Here is a 24,806-nt window from a genome sequence, read left to right as displayed (position 1 = left end):
TCAATTCATTCTCTCTCTCTCTCTCTCTCTCTCTCTCAGTCAATGGTATGGACTGGTAACAGGGTCGATAACTGGATAACTGGGATTGGGGCAAATGGGCCTTTGATGCGAGGTTTCCCGTCGTGATTCGCTCACTGGGCACTGTTATCGTTAAATACAGACCCATTGTAACAGTTTATCGATATTTATTTTTAATTAAAAAACAGACAGATAGCTTAGAAAATGAATGAAAAAACTGTACCGTAAAAAATTATAATATTAATTTTCAAAGTCTACTCTGTCTCTGCACACCATCTGCAATCTGTCTTGTTTTTTATCACCTCAGATGAACTTGACCACTCATCCTTTACATTTCTTGTTCTTTCAGAATTGTTCCCCAGATTTACCTTTTTCATTTAATTCAAACCATAAAGGGGAGGTCACCTTTGCTGACAAATGGCTCCATTTTAACATCTACATTTTGAAATCCAGGAAGTAGGTTATATCAGTGTGCGACTTTCACAGGGTTTTGGCCTTAAAAAAAAAAACTTCTACACCGTGTTTTCACTGATTTAACGTGACCTGGTATGACGTTAAATGAGCTCAGAATGAACTACAACTGACAGGATGTGGAAGACGTTTGTGCTTACCAGAGATAGTTTAACCTCTTTCACGTGAAAAAAAAGACAAAAAACTTCGCTTGTGACTCTTTCTAGTTTAGAGCGCATTTAGGTACTTGCAGAAAATGATTTTCTGGTGAAAGGTACAAAAATCATACATTCCATACGCAGATATGTTCATACAGCGTACACGAATCTGCAGATATTACACGTTTATGTGCACCATAAATATGAGATTAGCCCCACAAATAGGCTGTTTTTTTCTTCCATGGTCTATATCAAATAGCACACTACTGCTTGGATAAAGCACAAACACACGGCTCGGACTTTTCATTTGTTATCATGTAGGTTAATGCACAAGGCCTACTGCAGAGGGTTACAGATACCTGTGGCCTTGTCAATGAGTGATACAATCTGATAAAATCAATAACAAGCAGTCATTCGAATTACATATTGATCTTACACCAGGGAGAAAACCGTTTGTATGCTATTATTCAACTCTGCATTAACGCAGGGCATTTCCGAGAATCACGATACTTCTGTTGTATCATAGTGTGCACACCCAGTTCACTCAAAACAATGCAATTTGTAAGCACGCTGCGCACACACACGCACACACACATATGTGTGTGTGTTTATATATATATATATATATATATATAAATGTATGTATATAGCCTGTGTGTGTGTGAGTATAGTAGTTTAACATATAAGGCTCATTGGGTAATATGGAATGATTTCATCGAATGTTTCATCGAATGATTATTCAAAATGTTTATTTACAAATACTGAACTGAAAGCTATTTGGGTTGTGCTTTCTTGTCAAAAAAATGTGTTAAAGTGACAGAAGCTGAGTTTCAGTTTCAGAAGAATTTGCTTTTGCCCGAACGCATTTTTTTCTTTTTCTGGCCCAATTCTCATTTTGAATTTCTGTGAAAATACAAAAGAGATAACTACAAAATAGAGGGGTGCTTTAAGTTTGTTCTCCCGTAGTTGATTTTTCCTACATAATCTGACTTCTACAAGCGACAAAATACCTTTCTTTTTTTTTCAAAAAAGTGAGAGAAACGTCCGTCCCATTTGAGGACTAGCTACAGCGGCCATGCATGATCATGCCTCAAGCAAATTTTCCTGTGCTACTGTGACAGGATAATGTCAGGATATGACTCTTATCCTGTGTTAAAAGAAATCGAAAACATCCCGTCAATAGCAGAGAGAGAGAGAGAGAGAGAGAGAGAGAGAGAGAGAGAGAGGGGAGAGGAAGGGAGGGGGAGAGAGAGAGAGAGCTATCAATAGTGCCTAAGAGCGCAGAAAGGGATGCGGATAGGCACTCATCCACAGTTAATTACACTTTTCCGCCCTTGATGTCATCCCTCAAAATTTCTGCGCTGAAACTCGAATCATCACCGATCTCATGCGTCAGTTTGTGTATCTCCACCAATCAGAGTTCTAGTTCGAGGACGACATTATCAAGCTTGACAGGTAGAACACGACAATAGTAGAGATCGCTGCATTAGTATGCCTAACGGTTTCTTGCACCCCAAGGTTCCGCTCTCGCCTCGCCTCGCTAAGCTCTCTTTCTCTCTCTCTCTCTCTCTCTCTCTCTCTCTCTCTCTCTGTCTCTGTCTCTCTCTCTCTCTAATGAAATGGAAAGGGATCGAATTCACGCCACACGGTGACATTTAAGGACATAGGCTTTTGGTCTTCATTTACACTAATCCAAGGATATAATGAAACCTTAAATTTACCCTTGTTGACATATGGGCCCGTTTTGACATTTACCAGTCAACGTGACTGTTTTTTCAATGGACCAATATTTACTAATGTTTTTGGATGTTTACATATTGACATACAATGGGTCGGCGTATAGCCTATCAGCGCGAGAATAGCTTTACATCTTTTTATGAACGCAGGAACCGTCTGATGTACCAATAACGCTGTGTTACTGTTAGTCCATATACCAGAAGTGACGAAACTTTGCTTTCAAGCGCTGTTTAAGAGGCAACTGAATGTACAATCAAAGATTTATTTCACGATATCTGTGAGAAAAGAACAAGATGTAGATGCTTCAGGATGCCAGACAAATCTTATGTGTGATATCTTACAAACGTTTTGCTTTTAATGTAGCTACTCGGTGAGAGCAGTGAAACGTCAGTGTTTTGAACGTTTTAAGTGGTCAGCTATAGTCAGTAAAAATTTGACTGAGGGGCAGCACACTACCCTGCTTTTTATCATTAGAACCATTGGCATGAGTATGAAAATAGTGATTTCAAAAACCAACTTGACCTCAGACTCATATACAGACACAGTTTTCTGCTATCTTATATCACATACAGTGGAATGAATCAAACACCTACAAAAACATATTATACACATAACAGACATCTTGAGACAGGCCAGTGCAGATCTACATATGTGCACCCTTGAAGAGCAGGGCATACTGTGCTTTACCATTCTCTGATAAGTGCAACGTTTTTTGATCATTATTGTTGAATAAGAATGACTCCTAGAAACATATTGCTTTTCTACTTTATTAAAGCCTGTTTTTTGTTGTTGTTTTTTTTGCACGGCCACTTCAGTGATGAAAGGGAATATGTAGATTATAGGGGGAAAAAAGAGAGAAACAGAGAGAGAGACAATCTATTAGTGTAGCTGAAAGGTTGGAAATGGCTTGAAAGTTCCTCTGTATCAACCATAGATGGACATAAATAAGAGGTTTTTAGTGGTTGATTTGATATATTTGGCAGGCTCGACTCTATTTCAGTTACTCTGCCTTCGTGTGATCACCAACCTTCAGTGATATTCATACTAGATATTCATGTTATTGACCACAGCTGGGCAGCCCTCTACCAAGGCTGTTTTGATTATAGCACCATATGGGTTTTTGTCAGATGCAGTTCAAGGAAGAATCTGCGTTATCTGTCTGTTGCCGTGGGGATAATCATCCCTGAAGGCATAGTGCGAATCTGTTACGCTGACGGCAAGCGGCAGAAAATAATCTTTTTTTTTTTTTAAACAGAGCTGATTTTTAAAAGGAAAACAAAGACATAAAAATATGTGATTTGCTTGAGGTTCTTATATCCTACTCCTATATGTACAATAATGTGCTGGTTTTCAGACATGGCAAATACTTAAAAATAATAACAGTCTCTACCCACAGCTACACAATAGACATCATGCACTGTTATGCTTAACACATGAATACAGTTGTAAGAGACAGCGTTTAAAAAAGTAGTCCCGACTCCCTTGCAGGTCAACATAGTGAACTCCCAGTGTCACCCCCGTGCCTGAGGTAGTATGAACTGTGAAATGAAACTTTTGGGAGACCAAATGAAGCAGTAACAGTAGCTGATACGGAGTTAGGACAGGAGTTTAATCTGGTTCCCTCAGGCCTTAACCGATACACTCGCAAGCCTCAAAAAGTTGCAGATGAAAAAGCGAGTGAACTGAAACCGAGCAGATCAATAGCGTTAGACTCACTTTCAGAACTTGAGTTGTTTTGAAGGCTGTCATTCAAAAGCTGCTGGAGTGTGAGAGAAAGGGCCAACTGTGGATTCATTATATAGAGAATTTAAGTAGGTGCTTGACGTATTTTTGAGGTAAAATAGTCTTGGCTCTAATCTGACTGCTTCAGCTAATGTGGCATTTTAAGATCACAGAAACACCATACTACTCTTATTTGTACGTTTGTTTGTTTTTTATAGAACTGGTGTAAGAAAAGAACATGTCTTGTTAATGAACCAGTTCATTGACTGATTAGAAATCTTGATAAGGAATGATATATTCAAAATTCCCCTAGATATAAAAATTCTCCAGAAGACTTCTGTAATTTAGAAGACTTGCGAGGTACAAACATGAATTCCATCTGGATTTCAGTGTCGATTTTATCCCTTAGGCTTTGAGTCCCTACAATGGCATAATTTCATCTCCTGCCACTCTCCCTCTCTCTCCCTCTATCTCCTGCTCTCTCTCTCTCTCTCTCTCTCTCTCTCTGTCACCATGTCTCCTTCTTTGTCTGTCAATACTTCACACCTTTTGATCTTTTTTCCTTCCAGATCATTCATTAGCTGTGCATCGGGTCACAGCTGTTAAATATCTATCCGTTAGTTATCGATTACTCATCCAGATCTCTTCATCCCTGTCCCTCTCATCCACGATCGATACATCTGTTTCTTCGTTAGTTTCGTCCTTCAGAACGTCACCGAGCGCTTCGGCGCTTGATAATTGCTCTTGTCGGATCTGATGTGATCATTATCATAATCATGACTGTTTGGATGCGCTCTGTTCATGCTCTTGGGCATGTGGAGAGTTATTTTGGCATTGCAAGTTCATTTTTCCCCCCCTCGAGCCTCACGGTAATTATTCCACCCGCTGGCTGTTAATCGACACCACTGGAAGGGGAAGAAAAGCACAGAGGTTGGGAACATGAAGCAGGGAGAAAGAGAGAGAGAGAGAGAGAGAGAGAGAGAGTGCTGGCAAATTTGATTTGTGGATTTGTGAATATGACAGTGTTTATCTGCAGGCATGTAAAACTTAACCACACTTGAGCTTTGGCCTCCATTACCTGTCAAGAGATTAAAGGAAACTCATCCGAGAGACACATTTGAATTCATGCGTCAGCTGTTGGAGACAACTACAGGCTGCCTCAAAGGTCTGATCAGATACTTGTGCAGTTCAAAGCATCCCAAGGTGATACACCAGTGATAAAAAAGAGCCTAACAGACTGGTATGCAGACTTGGGGGGGGTGCTGATAAGACCTAGGTGAATGTTAAGAGAGACACAAATATTCTAAGCAAACCCAGCAGTCTCTCATTTATAGATTTCTAAACTGGCATTTAATTTGACAACACTGGCTTGTGTTTTCGACTTGCGCTGGCTTGTCTAAAATAGCCGACGTTTATTCTTAAACAGCCACAGAACGGCCAGACGCACGCTCTAGGTTAGCTCCCACGCTGCTCTGCGCAAACGCGAAATTCATGCGCTAAAGTCGCGATCACCTTGAGTAAACTGAGTAAAACTGAGACATTTTAAACAACTGTCTCCTCTAGAGATTATTTAACTTGAGACTTAAGAACGATAAGTGAGTACAAACAAAGAACAATAAGTGAATACAAACACGAGTCTGTTGAGTTCAACACACTTTTATTCATAGTAAGCTGCCCCCCCCCTCCCCCTCGTTTTTTTCCTGTATCCAAGTCTAGTGCTACAACGATGCTAATTTCCAAAGGCAAGCTGTTTTGTTTCCCACGAGGTGGCGTTTTCCAAATAACTGACCACTACAATAATAGTAATAAAAAACAAATCTTTAAAAACGTAACCTATAATGTGTGAAACGCACTGGATGATCTCCTAATCTATAAAGTGTCAGTTTTTCCTCTTTTTTTTGACATCTTTAAATACAAAAAACAACAGAGACCGTCAGTTCTATGAAGACATTAGCAGACATCATTTACAGAGCCCTGGAGGAAGACTGTATCTAGCATGTAAACACAACAGAACAAACCGCACTTTAAGTCCAGTCAAACACAAGGCCGAACGAGACGTTTTCCCTTTCACCAATTAAAAAGAGATTCATAAATTACCTGCAAATCGACAGGACCATTCCATTAACAACCTGAGGTATTGATAAGAATTTGTATTATTTATAAGGCAACCATTTCTATCTCATCTTTTTATGTATTTGTCAGTTTTGGTGAAATTGTAAACAAATGCTTGACTGTTTATTTCTCTGACATAACAAATTTCCGTTTCCTTTAATCATTTCCGTAATAATATCTTAATGCATAATTCCAAATCAAGGGACTGTAAGCCAAAGAGAATAGCAGTAATACAGAAAGCGTATGGTAGTCATTACAAATAATGATACCACGAGCTAATGAACAGTGTCAAATCATTTCCTCTTAGCACTCATTTCTGTCTCAGTGGCCAAGAAAAATAAGGTAAAAAGACACATGACATCAGCTGCCACTCATAAAACGGACATTTCATTAATCTAACTGATTTTGTACAGTATAACAATTCAAACCTCTAAAATATATTAAAAAAAATGACAAACCTATACTCCCTCTTCTCCGGTGTGCTTCACCATAAACGTTTGTTTACCGTAGGCCATGACGTTCAGTTAACACAAAACTCTCCCCCTTATTTTTGTTGGTGTTAAAATGAACTCGACCAACAAAGAGTACCGTATTTAGTGCAATATTACAACCTCCTCCAATAAAAAACATGAATGAAACTAAATTTAAAAAATGAAAAAGGAGATATCATTTCATCCCTTCAAATAAAAGCAAATAAAAAAAAAAACAATTTGATGAAACCAGGCTGAATGAATGATCATCCCATATTTGTATCTAAATACGATTGTCCACTACATCCATTCCGATTGCAGCTCCCGGTTCCAGGGCTTCGGGTGGAGTTTCGGTCGGGAGCTCGTCTGATTGGACCATTTCCAGTTTAATGGGTTCAAAGTCTTGAGGTTCGGGGTCAGGTTCAGTGACAGGTACGCGCAAGTATCCACCTTCTCGGGGCAGACACATACACCAGCCGGCACCGGTCAGGTCCAGATCGCTGTACTCGAACCCGACTCTCTTCAGGATCTTAAAGTCCACCATGTCGCTGGACTCGCTCATCTCCACCAGAAGGTTCCAGAACATGCAGCTCAGGATGATGCCTAACAACTGGAGGGGAAGATGATATGACATCATCAGAATGAGACAGCCTCGTACTGGACATGGATGACATCATTCGACTGAGATGACATTGCTGGATATCAAACATCATCAAACTGGGATGCTCAGAACTGGGAATGTTCATCTACCAGATCTGACATCATCTGACTCATGTTCTGCATCACTACCATCCTCTATATAGAGTAGAGACAAAATAAAAGCTAGAGAGAGCAACCAGTGTTGTGTCTTGATTCCTTAAAATACACCAGTCCAGCATTGAAATAATCTCAGGTAATATTATTCAATGTGAAACTTCTTCTTCTGGATTTGTGACAGATGTAATACATTCACGATATTCAGTAGTATCGCGGCACAATGTTGTTACAATAATGGTCTTCAGCTCTCCTTCAGTGGTACCACCATATGGCACCTCTCTTTTTCTTTAACTCTACACCACATGCATCACAGTGAGAAGTGTTCTGAGGGTGCACGTGCATTAGTGCCCCACACATGCCTGCTCAGCCGGGTTATTTCTTGGCGACGGACGTCTTAATGAAGCGAAAGACGAACTGAAGAGACAGCAGGCAATCAAAATGGAAATGTGACAGGGGACTGAGAGAATTCTAGACAGACGGAAAAATATACCCCCCCTCCCCCGTCTCCGCCATCACGCTTCAACGACTTTCTTACATACTTTAAGAAAACATAAATATAGTTTTGGACCTGTAGCCCCACCCTCTCCCCTTTCCAAAGATGAAAAACGCCCACAAACACCTGAAAATACTGGCAGATTACCTGTCCTGTTAACAATAGTGGACAGGACTCCAATTTCCAGACAGATGTGTGTATAATTAGCTTGCCTCCGTGTTTTATGAGGGGAGTATGACTGACTGACCTGGGGAAGTCCCACTGCACAGCAAATCCCAATGGTAGCAGCAATATTATCAGCCATCCACAGGTTTACAGCGTGGATACAACCACGCACGTGGATCACGCCATCTAAAACTTCCCTCTGTGAGGGAAAGGGAGAGAGAGAAAGAGAGAGAGAGAGAGAGAGAGAAAGAGAGAGAGAGAGAGAGAGACAGAAAGTGATTCAACATTGTTCCATTTGTTAATTGCTTTGGCAACCATTTGAACAGACTGTTTGTGCCGTTAAAAATGCTGTCGAAACGAAAGGAACAAAATCCAGTGACAAAAGACAGTGATGGAAAGAGAGGGAGAGAGAGAAAGAGAGAGAGAGAGAGAGAGAGAGAGAGAGAGAGAGAATGATTTACCAAAGGTGGTGATTTAATGGCTTGTCAGCAGTCCCATATTATCAATGGGAAGAAAAACAGGCCAGTAATGGTGAGTGCGAGAGAGCAGAATAATATAACAGGGCTATTACATTATTTGTTGTGTTTTCTGCAAACCTATATGACGGACAGGTCGTGTTATTGCCGAAGACCGCGGCGGTATAGCGCGCTTAGGGCAGCTTTATTTCAGACACAAATCTTGTGTTCCATAATTATACAAACTGCTCTAAATAACCCTATTACCAGAGACAAAAGGATGGTGGGGGAAAGAAAAAACAGGCATGGATAAATAAAAAAGGCTGTTGCTACTTTTCCTCTTGGGCATTTTAGTGATTAAAGGTTGATAAATAACAACAATAGCTTTGGGGTAGGTTTTTTTTTTTTTTTTTTTTTTTTTTGGTCTTGTCTGCAGCAAGTTGGAAAGCCAATATTTCCATAGAGTTTAGGACAGAGTTTCCGTAAAGCGCCTCCCACGAGAAGCCCTGTTCATTTCCATTGTGTCGTGCGCTGTTTGTTTTCGCTAAAATAGCCCGTTTGACTCTGTTCACGGAGGTTTTGACATTTGAGTGGCTCTACAAATCAGGAAAACTTCAGTCCGAGAACATCTGGAGGTCTCTGAGAAAGGGTTTGGGAGACAGGGGACAGCTGGCCTGGACAAGGGAAAAAAAAAAGAAGGTGTTTTGTTTTTTGAAAAGCAGTAAGAGAGGGTCTGCTTACCTGTTCAGTTAGAGTTTTGTAGCCACAGAGTGTGTTGATGACCTCTCCTACCTGAACAGAGAGAGAGAGAGACAGACAGACAGAGGGAGAGAGAGACAATAGTGACAATAATGACCTAAACAAACAATCACGCGCACCAGAGCACTACTGACTCAAACTGACGAACAGAAGGACAAAGCAAAGGAAAAAGACAGAGAAAGAGAAATAAAAAAAAAAACAGAGAGAGGAAGAGTGTGTGCACTGTGTTCAGATGTACAAATTTGTGTAAAAGTTCAAAACAATATGTGGCACCTTTTAACCTTTAGAAAAACCAATCACCCTCATGTGTTATGTTCATTAACACATAATAAGAACAGTTTGTGACCGTGTGTGCGCCACGTCAACCAAAAACACACAAATCCAATAGACATTTTTATTGTTTACTTTCATCACTTTCAAAGAGTGAATGTTATCAGCGGGAAAATGAACTATATTAAATCTGGGAGGAGAACTCCAGCGCTCTCCAAATCTCTAAATGACTGCCCTTGCGCTGTTTTTTCTTCATGACAAACATAATCATCACCCAGACAAACAGACTGAGCAGGTCCCTAATGTTTCCCTAAATGAATACTCAATAACCTTCACCAACACACTATGAATCGCCACTTCAATATGACAATGTCCCTTTTTACGGAGGAACGTCAACTGAGCAATGACTCGTAATGTTAAGGGGATTTGACTGGAGTCTTTGAGTTACTGAACCATCCATTTTAACACACACACATTACACACACACACACATCCGCCTGTCAGGGTTTTTTACCGGGCGGTAGATGTTGTCGAACAGCGACGGGCTTTAGGAGTGCATTACTGCCCAATTAGTTTTGTTTAAATCCATTAGGTCTGAGTGCAGAGTGTTCAGTATCCACTCAACCCTGACAGAAAGAGAGAGAGAGAGCGAGGGAGAGAGAGAGAGAGAGAGTGGGAGAGAGGGAGAGAAGAAAGTCTGCTCCTTTGAGAGGAAACGAAACTAATTCAATCTCTCTCTGCTGTATGAGCCCTCCTGACATTACAGTTTAGCATTTCTCGATGCCAGCAGCTGTAGTTCCCACAGGAGCACAGAGAGGGCGCTGTGTTACTGGGCAAAGTGCACAGGGTCAAATGAGCATAATAACAGTACACTGTGAAACATCAGGGTAAGTAATTTGTCCACAACTGTGAATTCCGTACATGAAGTCTGTACTACAAGCTAAACATGGCACTCACTGACTACTCACTAAAAAAAAACAAACATCAAAAGGTAGTTCCTCTCATCTTTCCTCTCAAAAGAAAAAAAAAACCCAACAATTTCTGCAGATCAGCACTACACAGCTTCATGCAATTGAAGTCCAGATGGGCCAGTAAGTTTAGATCCTTCTCAATCTGTTAAAACCACACAATGTGAAGAGTCAGGACTCACCTGGTGCCGCACGCAGCAGGTGTATGGGACTCCGCAGGCCAGTGGACCGGTACCATTACAGTGGTGGTACTGATTCACTCCCCAGTCCTTATACTCATCTCCTCCACAACAAGAGAACTGAGACAAACAGCAGGCATGCGGAAAAAGAAAGAGAGACAGACAGACAGACAGACAGAGAGAGACAGAGAGAGTGAGTGTGTGTTTTAAAATAAGATTATCTGTGAGGTCCTCTAAGGCATCTCAACACAATACCTGTTATTTGAGAAAAGGACTCATCCAGCAGCAAAGGACTGACTTTTCCTGCAATGCTGACGGAGTCCTCCTTTCACTCTTGCAGCCCATTGGTGTTTCACGTGCCTCTCTGGGAATTTCACATGTTCATAAATGACGTGACATTCCCAGAAAGGCAGGATGTGACGTCTAACCTTACGAGGCGGAATACGCTCTGTTTTGAACATGACGGCACGTGAACAGATTCCTCCTACTGAGTGTTGATTCGTTGACGCTGTTTTTAATCTATTACACGTTTCGTAGACAACCGATGTTGTTACATGCCATACCGGGCAAACTGGATGATAAATTGGTGAGAAGAAGAAAATAATACGCAGGAGATATCTAGTCACAGGGCAAACAGATTGATTTAGGTAGGGGTAGCAGCTCCTACATCTGTGCACGATGCCATCTACCATTTTCTCGAGGGAATGTGTGTCTTTCTTTGTGTGCGTGCGTGCGTGCGTGTGTGTGCGTGTGCGTGTGTGTGTGTGTGTGTGTGTGCGTGCGCGTAACTGTGAGGGTTCTTCAGTGTATGCTCACAGTTAGTTTCTGAGGAAGGTATATAGCTGTGTTTCTCTTAATTGAAATCTGAGTTTAAAAAAAGAAAATCATGCTGTTCTGATTCTGTGTTCATGTTCAAACAGAAAAGTCTCTAAGTTTAGTTCTGAGATGTTGGGGACCTTACTGTAGAGTCTGGTTTCACTTCACTGACTTACACCCCCCCCCCGCCCCGAAAAAGCCTGTTCGCTGACTTTACTTTAATCTCTCTCTCTCATTTCCCTCAGCAGAAATAGACACTGATGGTAACATAATGGAGCAGAGAGTCACAGCAAGAGAGAGAGAGAGAGCGAGAGAGAGAGAGAGTGAGAGAGAGATAGAGAGAGAGAGAGAGAGAGAGAGAGGGAGAGAGAGAGAGAGCTCGGCTCTTTCAAAGATTCTGACTCAATTAAAGATCTAACAGTAAACTCTGCTGCAGAACCTTCGATCAATACGCAGTCACACTGTTATGAGACGGCAGCCAAATTGAAACACCACTGAATTTTCAGCAGGATGGGAATCATTGATTCTTATTGCCTTTACTGTCATATTTAGATGCATAGAATTTTTTTATTTAGGATCACTCCATGCATTTTAAAATACCCCTAACATCTGCTTTCACTTGGTTTAAACTTGATAATTGATTTTAAATATACAGCATCTTATGAGATCCTCAATACTGTGTGTGTGTCTTTGTGTGTGTATGTGTGTGAGATACTATTACTGAAAAATGTCTAACTGCACTTCTGAGAAAAATCACTGCATACTCTACATCTGCAACACAATCTATATTGTTATTGACTATCTCATCTCTTACATCCACTCACACACACACACACACACACACATTTAAACAATGTTAAGCTTCCAACCTTTTCTTGAACAAAGTCCAAGATATTTTTGAAGTCCAGATCATCATAGTAATGTTTGATTCCTTCCCGTATGCTACGCTGAAACAATGCAGATGTCTGGAAAAGAGAGAGAGAGAGAGAAGGAAAACGCAATTTAAATTGGAGAGATTAAAAGTTCAAAGAGCAATGCAATCTGAAAATAATATATGATGAAAGATAAAGCCAAAATGTTCAGCAAAAAGTTGGTTGTAGCTCAGCAGACAGAGAGAGCGAGAGAGAGAGACAGAGAGAGAGAGAGACAGAGAGAGAGAGAGAGACAGACAGAGGGAGAGACAGAATGAGAGACAGAGAGAGAGAGAGAGAGAGAGACAGACAGAGAGAGAGAAGGTGGGATGTACAAGACTGTGTAAAGGGATATTACTGCATGTACAGGGAGGAAGAAAGAAAAGTGGGAGAGAGTGTATACACAGAGATAATAAAAGGGTTATTACTCCGTCTGTGTGTGTGTGACAGAGAGGGGGAGAGGGAGAGAGCATGAGAGAGAGAGAAAGAGAGAGAGAGAGAGAGAGAAAGAGCACGAGACAACACTCACCTTTTTCTCAAAGATGAGAGCGATGATTAAACCTAGTGCCTGAAGAGCCAATAAAACTGAGAGAACACACAGAAACTGCGTGAAAGAGAGAGCGAGAGAGAGAGAGAGAGAGAGAGAGAGAGAGAGAGGGAGGGCAAGAGAGAGCAGAGGAAAGTGGGAGAAAACCGGAGAAAAACAGTGAAAGATTAATTAACCATGGCACAAACACTCACTCCATGTGTAACTGGGGTCTTATTGTCCTTAAGGGAATCTACTGCATGCACAGAGGAGAGTGTGCAAAAGGCTGCTTTGATGTCCTTATCAGAGGGTCTGCACAAACAGAAGCGCTTTATCATAACACACACCTCCATCCTCCCCATACACACACACACACACACACACTCACCATGTGCAGAAGAGTCTTGTTATCCCTGAGGGAGCCTACCATGCCCACCACAGACACAGTGAACATCACCAGCCCCAGGAGAATGAGGACCACAGCCGGTGCCAGAAAGACCCCCTCCAGAGTCCTGTTCTTCTGCCTCTCCACCTCAGCATAGATGCCCACGCACAGTACGAACAGACCCAGGAGCTGGAGAAAAAAGAGGGAGCAACAGAGAGGTCAATGAAAAAGAAAAAGTAAAGGACTCAAAGAGCAGAGCATCCTGAAATTTTCCATTATCGACCACAAAACCAATATCATCCCCAGAAAGAGATTCTGGTCCCCAGGAAGGGAGTTGAAAGAGAGAGAGTTGGTGTGTATGTGACAGAGAGAGAAAGAGGAAAAATAAAGAGGAAAACAACAAAGAAAGAAGAGAGGGGTGAGAGACAGAAAGAAAGAAAGAAAGAAAGAAAGAAAGAAAGAAAGAAAGAACTATGATAACCATGAGTGTAACAGCACTGTTTGCATCAGTACACATGCTAATATGACATAAAATGAATGCACCTTTTTGCCAGAATTGCACTGACCATATATCAAAGTAAATGAAACCATAACGTTTAATTCAATGTTACGGTCCATTGACAGAATGAATCTATTCTTATAAGAGTAGAATATCATCGTTTGTTTCCCAAATCAAATTTTCAAATAACGCTGATGTCAGTTGTAATCAAACTATCAAGCTATCCCACCAAGGTCTCAACTGTGGCATATGGCTTTCCTGATTGGTTAATAGGAGTTGACTGGCTATCGCTAATCAAGTTTGCTATCTTTCAGTTTTACTCTCTTATATCACTAACTGTACATAAATTCCTATCCTTGTTTCTAGTATATTCTACACCTCTCTCTTAGGAGCACAATGACTGAAGAGGAGGACGGACTGAGATCCCAAATGAGGTAAAGACTACGCTAGGTGCTGATTCCATCGACACGGGACATTCTGTGATATCACAGTTCTCTCCTTCATTTTACTGCCTTTGTTATCAGTCTGAAACTGTCTGAACTGTGTGGCTGTATTTCTAGTTTGAGTCAATTCAAGCCTTCATAAAACCACAACACGCTAATTTTTAGTGAGCCGAGCATTCGGGTGCAACATTATCTGTTAAAGCGGTGAACCGACACCCCTCCCCAACCCCCCTTATTTATTTATTTTTTTTTACAACGGTCACCTGGTTAATATTGAGTTCAGATGAAGTTTTTGACTGAACTTTGGGCAACACGAAGGGTACTTTCCATCTAGGTCTAAAACAAAATTAGCAGAATCGACTTAAAAGAAAGAGAAAATAGAAGAAAGAAAGAATTTTGGCTTACAAAAGCACTTTTTTAGGAGAAGAGAAAACAAAAAGACAAACAAACAAGCAAAAAATGAAGAAAAATAAAAATGCATTTTCCCGTCCATAACTCACTGCTTGGCCATTAAGGCAAGAGTGAGTCATCTATAGTAAGATGCAGACATATAGATAGATAGATAGATAGATAGATAGATAGATAGATAGATAGATAGATAGATAGATAGATAGATAGACACACACACACACACACACACATCCGTACGTATTTATCATGGCTCATTAAGATTGAAAACTGTAAATTCCTTTATCGAGATGGGGCATACTATTGTATTGTATTTTTAGAGAACTATGATACATTGACATATTAACATAATACATTCACAATCACGCCCTACATAAAGTCGTTTACATTAATTTACGATGATACATTATAAAACGTCTTATCATCGTTAATTATGACCTCTTGTGTTGCACTGGGACTAACTACTGACAGTGCATGCACATCGACAGTGTTCTACGGTAGCTGTGTATTTGCAGTGGTAGGATGTACCACACTGCATACCACATACCATAATTCCAGGGGTAGACATGTCGTTCATGTCATTCAGTTCGTTCAGTTTCGGTGCATGGGCCCACGCACCGAAACTGAACGAATTATTACTTGCTCAAATTCCAAATAAGTAACTGCATGATAAATATTCATCATATAACATTTTGTACAGTATATTTTGCTTTGTAAGTCCATAACACAAACAAAATATACAAAAACCTTTTAAAAACAGCCGCCATATGTCCTGCTGTACAATCGCCGGTTTTCAGTTGTTAGGGCCAGTTTATGATCAATTTCACATTTAGTGACAACTGACATGTCCATATTCCCGTATAATTTACAGCATGAGCAGATAAGTACATACAAAAACTAACATCTACATAATCAATATCAAGATCTGCCCCTATTTCCATCATATTTTTTTTATTATATTGACATTAAAGTAGTTTCCCGAACATGCACAAAAGCACGCCTAATAAAACTTAACATACATTGACCCAGGGAAATGTTTGTGTGCTTACATCAATGGTGGCATATGGCTACCTCCATAATTAGACCCATTAAGCAGAATTAAAAAAAATGGAGTATGGATTAAAAAAGAGAATTAATTAACGCTAAAAGCCTTTTCAGATCTTGGCTTTACGCCAGGGAAACTCTTGCAAGCCTGAATACAAGATTCTAAATAACAAGTGGAAGGAGGAGGCCAAAGATCTGAGTATGTGTGTGTGGGGAGAGAGAACGGATGAGGAGAATATGAAAATGACATAAGGCATAAAAACAGAGGAGGAGAGGAAAGAGACAGAAAATAAAACAGAAAGAAAGCAGGAAAGAACACAAGCAAGAAAGAAAATCAAACAAGAGTGAGAGAAAGAAAGAATGAAAGAATGAAAGAAAGGAATAAAGACAGACAGACAGACAGACAGACAGAGCTCCATGGTGACAGGGAAAACACCTGAGTGTCAAAAATAGCAGTGTGACACTTTTGTACTTTTCAACAGGGGAAAAAAATGAAATGATGTTAGCACTAAGGGCTTTTGATGCTGCTGTCCTATTTTTCCTTGTGTATATATAAATATTACACTTTAAAACGACATGCATTGTATGTCAAGCTCATATGAAAGAACAAACTGTTGAGCTCCAACCTAATGCTTCACTGTCTGCTTAATGCACAGCACAGCATGCACTGCAGTCAATAAATAATTTATCATGGCTCATTAAGATTGAAAACTATATTCCTTTATCGAGATGGGGCATACTATCGTATTGTACTCTTAGAGAACTATGATACATTGACATATTAACATTATACATTCACAATCACGCCCTACATGAAGTCGTTTACATTAATTTACGATGATAATTTGTAAAACGTCTTATCATCGTTAATTATGACCTCTTGTGCTGCACTGGGACTAACTACTGACAGCGCATGCACATCGACAGTGTTCTACGGTACCTGTGTATTTGCAGTGGTAGGATGTAGCACACTGCATACCACATACCATATTTCCAGGGGTAGACATGACGTTCAGTTCGTTCAGTTTCGGTGCGTGGGCCCACGCACCGAAACTGAACGAATTATTACTTGTTCAAATTCCAAATAAGTAAATGCGTGATAAATATTCATCATATAACATGCTAAGTATTAACAGTACATCTTGCTTTGTAAGTCCATAACACAAACAAAATATACAAAAACGTTGCCTGTGCCTTTAAAAAACCGCCGCCATACGCCCTGCTGTACAATCGCCGGCTTCAGTTGTTAGGGCCAGTGTATGATCAATTTCATGTTTAGTGAAAACTGGCATGTCCGTATTCCCGTATTATTTACAGCATGAGCACTTCGACATAACATAAATCGATCTCGATAGCTAAGATGGCAATTTTATAGTTTAATGTCAACAAAAACCAACACCTCAATGTTACGTTAGTTACCTTAGCGAGTTAGCTAGCTACCTTACGGCTACAAGCTAATTTTGTTTACACACATTAAGACAAATCTGTACACTTACCGAGAACAGCATAGAATAAACATTTAGGGAGAACTTAACGAAGTAATAAAACCAGATCTTGTTCTTCCATTCTTCGTATCTACCCATGTTGTTTTTTGGCGCCGTAGATTCTAAATAGCCGATGCCATTATGCTTGCCAAAGTCTGTCTTTCATATTAGCAACACAATTAGGTAGCCAGCACAGCTGGATGGGAAAGCTAGCGAGGTTTGTGAGACAAGTACGTTAGGTTAGGATTTAGTCTTCCAATCCAAGTCGCATCTTATTATCGATAAACAAGTTGAATGTCTTCGTTTGCTTTACACAGGTCATCAATAGCTGCCAGCTTAAAATGAAACTTGGCCAGCTATAAAACAGAAACAAACTTCCGTGCCTCTAACCATGCTTTTGGGCAGGGCTGCCCAATTAAAGGGGCATGGATTCAAAAGCGCGTCCACAGATATTTCTCCGAATCTCACAAAGCACCTCCACATAAACAGACGAGTGCAAATTGTCTTGTCGTGTAGTAATTCAAAATAATCATTTACTACAAAAACGGCATGTGAAGCACTTTTTCAACGTGCACGTAAAGAACAAAGAACGACCACTCCACCAGTCAAGTGCGCTTGCCAAGAATATAGGTCACAAGCAAGACAGTGCATTATACACTACCGACAACAGACGGCAGACGCTATTTGTGGATATTTAAGAACAGTTCTTGCACGTTATTGCATCAGTACTTGCAACAGGATTAGGGTTTTTGTGTAGGGCTGAGGTGATCTGAGATGAAGTAATCCCGAGTTAGGTGAGGAATAACAAAAATTACGCAAACAGTATTGCATTCACTTCATTGTATTATTTCTTTGCCTCCACGGTTTGATTTATATCGACATTCTTTCTTTCTTTCTTTCTTTCTTTCTTTCTTTCTTTCTTTCTTTCTTTCTTTCACATTCACGTTAAGGCACTGTCTTTGTGATCCCATATCTCTTATGGATGAACACAATGGCAAACAGTTAAGTGATTTCTAAGCTCAGGTTATATGGAGCTGAAGATTCACAGCATCTTTCTCTGTATTAGTCACAGCAATAATTCCCCATTACGTCTAGACTACAGCTGAGACCAAAGTTACCTCACATATACTATGTATTTGGCTGGGGTGTTTTCACATTAGTATGTCACTTTAAATTCTCAAGCTCTTCTGTTTTCCTTATTCAAAGGTAAAGGTATTTCTTGGAAAAACAGGTGTCATAGCCCTAAAATGACATTAAAAAGAAAACTTTGGCCTGGCTTTCTTTAATAGACGACAAATTTAAAAAAATGTTCACGTCCAGAGATGTAGAATCAAATCATAATTGACGGATGCAAAAAGAAAACCTGTTACGAGTCCAGATTTATTTGAACTGAAAAAAAAAAAAAAGAAACGAAAATAACGTACCTGTTCCATGTATTTGTCAGTTTGTGTGCTTATTTCTTTTCCCTGCACTCATCTCTCTCTCTCTCTCCCTCCCTCTCTCTCTCCCTCCATCTCTCTCCTCCCACCCCCTGTGCCAAAAGCTACTGCCTGAGTCATTGATTATCTTTCAGGTAGGTCTCTGGCTATAATTATATTTTGTTCAAAACTCTTTTTCCCTTACAAGTCTCTTACCCCTCCTGCCAACTCCTAACACCACCACCTCCTCCTCCTCCTCCTCCTCCTCCTCCTCCTCTTCGCCTCCCTCCAGCTTTTCAGCACAAGGCAAAAAGCTCCTGCCTGCTACTCCGAAGCACACGTGGACGTGATCAGAATCCCCAATATGATTTTTTTTTTTTTTCTGTCGATGCGCATCCTACAATACTACACCACTTATGAATTATGCATTCGTATACAGAGAGAGCTTTAGATTGCGACAGATTTGGCAGAGACGCACAAACGGGTCTCTGAGTGGGATGAGGCTTTGAGATCACACACAGTCACTATGAGCGGATTTACTGTCTGCAGACTGATGAATAATGCTTGAGACACATTCGGTGATGTTGACACATACCTGATAAATCAGAGCTGAACACTGTTGTTAGTTACGCGACAACAGGAAGAAAAGGCAGAGAGCTGTCCAGAACATTAGTCCAGCTGTTTGGTGAAGAATTTGTAACCTGCTTAGAAAAAACAGGGCCCAGATTAAAACAGGAGAGGCTTATGGTAAAATAGATAGGGTCATGATGTTTTACAGATTAATATTCATGGGAAGGAGAGTAATTGTTTGTTTTGGTAGTAAAGTCCGAACTCTTAAAAAGAACTCATTTTTTAATCGCGAGCTGTCACATCAGGATTTGGGCTCAGCAGTTGGCTGGTGAAAATGTCTCATTTAGATTCTACCACACTCTTTTGAAACTTTTCACTTTTATAGATTGTGCAGGGAATTTGTGTGGAACAGCTTATATGGGTGTGTTCGTTTGAGCGTTTGTGTGTGTGTGTGTGTGTGTGTGTTTGGGAGAATAAACGTTAGTGTGGATATATATATATGGGATATATATATGTGTGTGTGTATTTTGTATCTTTCCATTTTAATTCTGAACAGATAAACACCCATTCCCCTGTTCTCCTCTAAATTCAATTTCCTTTCCTGACATCTAGTGTGGACACTTTATTTATCTATTTATTTATTTACTTACTTATTTATTTCTTTATGAGGTCACTCATTCATGCCCTCCTGTGGTGCATTTCAGGGGCTTATTGGGAAGCGTTGGACTGGAGAGAGCGTCAAACTATCTTTAACGGATTGAAAATATTTTTTGTCCTTGAGATTCCCTTATAATAGTTCCCTTCTCTCTGTCTCGATAGATCGTATTCTGCCTGCATGGTTGGCAATTTATGTGTGAGATTAAATTTTTGATTTTTTTTCTCTTTTCTTTTTCTTTTTTTTTTCTGCTGCTGATAGCTAGTCGTTTGGTAAAAATTTCAGCTGACCCGTCGGCTGCACAGAATTATAGCATGCATGTCAAAGAAACAGTGAAGGTGCATCATAGCTTGAGAGTCAACAAAGAATAGGTCATTAAACTGATGTTTTTTCTGACAGCGCAGATCCTGAGATATTGCCATATTGTGTCTCCAAAGTTTTTGCCTTCAACTTCCAGTTCTTATTTACACGACACAAAAAAAAGAACAAAAGATAAATAGTAGGCAAAGTGAAGTATGATGTAGAGGCTGTAATAAAACAATAGTAATCAAGTCATTTAACCATCAAATCATTGCTTAAAGCTCCTCAGGGCTTCCAGAAGAACCTCTGATTAAAGTGAAATACCTTAGTAAAGAGGCTTAACTAAAGGACCCATTCAACCCCCAGAAAGGATATAAATGATATGCTTAATTCCCTCATAGTACCCTTATAAGTGATTAAATGTCTGTTATTCATTGTTATCGAATATAACATAAGCATTGAGCTCACACAGTTTTGGATTTGGGGAAATATGAAATGCACAATCTTCAAAAAGTTAAACCATCTGTACCTCTATAGCTGATTCTCTATACCTGATGAATCTGATATTAGATTAAAAAAATGTCTCTCCTTGATTTTCCTGAGGATTAAATTGTCACCACAAAAAAAAAGCTACAATCATCTTCATTAACTCAGAATGATGTATCTCTGACATTACTGAACAGATGCTTTGCAAAAAAAAAATGTTTTATCAAAATGGATTGAGTTATCACCGGCAGAAAGAAAATCAAACGTATTTTAAAGAGATATAAAAAAAAGTGAACACAATATTGCTCACCGTGGTTACTTTGAAGACACTTTTGCTCATGTCTGAAAACACAAAGAGAAAAGGAGACAACATCAGCAATTACTGAACCAAAAATCAAATATTGCCAATATTATCTAGACACAAGGCTAATTGTTTTAGTCTGACATAACATTTGAAAAGAGAATGTCTTAGTTTGTGTGAGCTCCATTCTACTGAATGACAAAATATTACTCTTGAGACAGGCAGTTATTTTCTAACCCACTGGAGGAGTGATCCTGCAAAGTATTTCACTCCAGAGATGGAAGAGGTTGAATTTAATCTGAACACCAAGAGTAGTCATTAAGAGAATTTACTCCTTTTCTATCTGTGTTTGTTGTTGCTTTTTTATTGTTTATTCAGATGTCCATCAGCTGTACACAAACCTCCATGTTTCCTATAGGGTGAGTCAGGAACAGCATGCATGGAATACCTTGATGCTTTGTCTGTTCATTTATTTACAAACAACATAATCCTCTTAAACCAGATATGTGTTATGCATTTTAATGCCCCGGTCACCTGTTGCTGCAGCTGCCGTTGATCACCCTTCTTTACACTCAGTCTTTCTCTGTTTTCTTTTTTGTCCCCTGCTTACTTATGATCAGTGCAAGCTCCTCAAAAAATAAATACGTGAAGTGCAAAAAATGTATGTATTTTCGCAAGCGTTATGTCACAGATTCGTAAGTGTTTGATCCACCATTACTGTGCGTATTTTCTTACTAATTTGCAAAGGGGCTTTCTGGCGCGTCACAGTGTTTTCGAAGGGTTTCTCCCGTCCCTAAACACTTACACGTGTTTTGAATTATTAGTAAAATGTCCGGCTAAAAATGAGCGATGCCAACATGAACGACGCTATGGATTCGTTAAAGGTGGCGGGCCTTCACCTCACGTACATATAATAATGACTGAATACGACTCAGACTGCAAAGGAGGGGAAAATAATTAGCATGATGTTGCCACTAGATGGAGAAAGTGAATGGCTTTTAACACTGTGTGGTGGCTGTTGAAGTGTTGAAGATCACCTATAGGCATTTGAGTTACTTTTGTATTGAACTAAGAAAACAATTATTTGTTATATGTGAGAAGAGTAATTGTGTGGTGTGAGAGACATAAAGAGAGTGAATGTGTGTGTGTGTGTGTGTGTGTGAGAGAGAGAGAGAGAGAGAGAGAGAGAGTGTACGTATGAGAAAAGTAAAATGTACAAGTTGACTTCAGATTGGCGTGTGTGTGTATGTGTGTGTGTGTGAGAGAGAGAGAGAGAGAGGGAGAGAGAGGGAGAGAGAGAGGTAAGGAGAAAGACAGAGAGAGAGAGAGAGAGAGAGAGACAGAGAGAGAGGGCGTAAGTGCAAAAAAGCGAAGAAAAGTGGGGGACATTTTGATGCGTGTCAGTAAAGCACGCTTGCCATAGTTATTCTTCAGTACTGTCAATGATTTTTCAAATGATACCATTTAAAATTTTTTACTCATTCATCATTGAACATGTAAAAATTGTTAAAAGCAAACCCATACACAATACGTCTAAGTTAGACCAAAAGAAATCATTTTTTTTGGATGAATGCTGTCAAATTTTGCAACACTGCGGGGTTTTTTTTTTTTCAAACCGAATCTGTGCGTAAGGGCGCACGGCAGCTTTCTCTGTTGGCACTCGCTGTGCGCTTGGCGGACCCGTTCATTTGGCAGTAAGCAAGTGTGGAGAGAGGGTGTCGTATCCAAAAAACCAAAACTGCATTTCAGAAGAGAGGTGAAGAAACAACTGCTTATCTTTGAAAGGATATTTTTAGTTCTGTGCTTTACATCGAAAACGTTAACGTCTAGTCCAGTCAGAATGCTTTGTGCAGAGTTTTCTTTTAGATTATACCCTTATTAAGTGACTTAAAACGTCTTCAGGTATGGTTGATTAACCACAAATTTACTACCTGTTGTACAAAAAGGGGAAATAGGGAATACCTGAAATAAAGACTTTTTAAACGGAAATGGATCCACTTTTCATTACAACCGATTATCCAAGCAACTGGACCAACGAATCCTTTGAAACGAACAACACTGAGATTTACTGGAACCAGTTTGTGCAACCAGCTTGGAGAATAGTACTGTGGGCGATAGCGTATTGTTCAATAGTCGTCGTTTCAGTCGTGGGCAACGTCGTTGTTATATGGATCATTATGGCGCACAAACGAATGAGGACGGTGACTAATTATTTCCTTGTGAACTTAGCATTTGCTGAAGCATCTATGTCGGCATTCAACACTGTCATAAACTTCGCCTACGCCGTTCATAACGAGTGGTACTTCGGACTCGTCTATTGCCGTTTCCACAACTTCTTCCCGATTGCAGCTGTCTTTGCCAGTATCTATTCAATGACAGCTATTGCACTTGACAGGTATGTTCTCGAAAATAACTTGCCATATAACCTTTTACCTTTACAACGTGTCTAAGGCAACCACTAACGCCGCGCACCATATTAAAGCTATGTTTTCTGTACCGTTGTGTCATTTTGTTTTGCTTACGATTAACAAGTTTTGTAAAAAGTCACGCTGGGATTCAGTTTGGCTCCCTTGCTTTTGCAGTTTTACTGACTGTTGCCGTTTGCCACAGTTGCGATGCTACCTCTATTTCACGCAAGCTCTGTCAACTACAAAGGTTCCACCGCGCTGCGGTTTGTGTCACGGTTATCGATACCGAGGGCACACCTCAGTAAAACATCATATTCGATCAGAAAATGAAAACGACTGTCTACTGTGAAATGCCTAGGACAACTCTACAGTCCCATCTGACCACTGCTAATTCAGTTTTCAGTTATAATTTATAATATTGCCTTTTCACCATCACAGGTTTATGTTCTCTTTGGTAAGAAATGAGCGTAGCTCATTATTTATTGGTAGTTTTATTGGTCAATGACTTCCCCGTCTTTTCAATGTCATGAAATACATCTAAATGTACTATATGTTCACGCTGTACAGTATGCTTCTGTTATTCCAAACGCAGGTCAAACCTGACAATACAGTGATTAATTGGTTGTCAGCTCGACGCATGCGAATGAGTGATGAATAATTAATTTCCTAAGTATCAGACGTGCCGGTCCCTCTTATCAATTTGGTTTATTAAAATTTCGAATGAGTCGGTTTCAGCGCGAGAGAGGAAGGAATAAGTGATCGTAATGTTCTCAAGCCCTGGATGAAGATAATGCGCTTTACGTCTTTGAACTGACCTGTTGTATCTCGGGCGTCTTTCATTGCAGCCACCACAGCTTCATTAATTTGGAAGCTGCATTCTGTTCCACGCTGAGGAGAAAACCCTAGCGTGTGTGCGTGAGTGTGTGTGCGCGCGCGCGCGCGCGCGAACGCCTTTGTGTGCGCCAGTGGTTTATTCTTCATTTCCTACGCACCCTGTGTATGGAGGCACCTTTTTTCGCACTGCATCACCACGGTCAGTCTTAAACAGAATGTATAATGAAGTTAAAAGAGTGTCATAACTGTATTTATTTAACCTAAGGTCAAGGTTTTCTAAAATAATTGTTGTGAGCCTCCATTCACTCTTACACGTGTTCCTGTTTCATATTTAATAACATGTTCCTGATTAATACATGCAACTCTTTCATTCAAGTTTTAGCTCCACAGAAAACCTGGGAAGACAGAGACAAGAGACAACCAAACACTAGTGAAGATACAACATTTTCTCTCTCTCTCTCTCTCTCCCTCCCTCTCTCTCTCTCTCTCTATCTATCTATCCATGCCTCCTTGTCCTCTCATTCTCTTTCTAAACCAACAGTCAGCACTAGTCTTGTATGTTACTCAGGTGTTGCTCTCCTTTTAAGGTATTGCGTGGTGAAGGTT

General features: G+C 40.1%; 2 protein-coding genes across 2 annotated transcripts in view; one reads left to right on the top strand and one right to left on the bottom strand.

Annotated features, from left to right (window-relative positions):
* Window positions 1-6,950: 6,950 nt before the first annotated feature.
* On the bottom strand, window positions 6,951-17,327 carry LOC115827917 (tetraspanin-15). Its single transcript, XM_030791814.1, has 8 exons — window positions 17,241-17,327; window positions 13,354-13,539; window positions 12,969-13,043; window positions 12,398-12,493; window positions 10,716-10,832; window positions 9,278-9,328; window positions 8,164-8,280; window positions 6,951-7,277 (listed from the first exon to the last, which is right to left on the bottom strand). Exons 1-8 carry the CDS (start codon window positions 17,325-17,327, stop codon window positions 6,951-6,953), a joined length of 1,056 nt encoding a protein of 351 aa, XP_030647674.1.
* Window positions 17,328-22,920: 5,593 nt separating this feature from the next.
* The window catches only part of tacr1a (tachykinin receptor 1a), a 15,746-nt gene continuing 13,860 nt past the window's right edge, over window positions 22,921-24,806 (top strand). The window contains exon 1 of the mRNA XM_030791435.1: window positions 22,921-23,353. Within this exon, the coding sequence (XP_030647295.1) occupies window positions 22,947-23,353 (407 nt within the window). The 5' untranslated portion in view covers window positions 22,921-22,946. The remainder of the gene's footprint in view (window positions 23,354-24,806) is intronic.

This window comes from Chanos chanos, chromosome 14, assembly GCF_902362185.1.
Source record: "Chanos chanos chromosome 14, fChaCha1.1, whole genome shotgun sequence".
Taxonomy (NCBI): Eukaryota; Metazoa; Chordata; class Actinopteri; order Gonorynchiformes; family Chanidae; genus Chanos; species Chanos chanos.
The sequence above is the reverse complement of the archived record's forward strand: the minus strand, read 5'-3'. Positions and strand labels throughout refer to the sequence as shown.

Bases quoted from the DNA above. Each gene is read 5' to 3' on its own strand.
- LOC115827917 (XM_030791814.1), bottom strand. From the start codon at position 17,327: ATGGGTAGATACGAAGAATGGAAGAACAAGATCTGGTTTTATTACTTC. The intron at 13,044-13,353 runs GTGAGTGTGTGT...TCTTTCACGCAG, and splicing joins ACAAGACTCTTCTGCACATG to TTTCTGTGTGTTCTCTCAGT. The intron at 10,833-12,397 runs GTTGGAAGCTTA...TGTTTGTCTCAG, and splicing joins TGGACTTTGTTCAAGAAAAG to TTCTCTTGTTGTGGAGGAGA.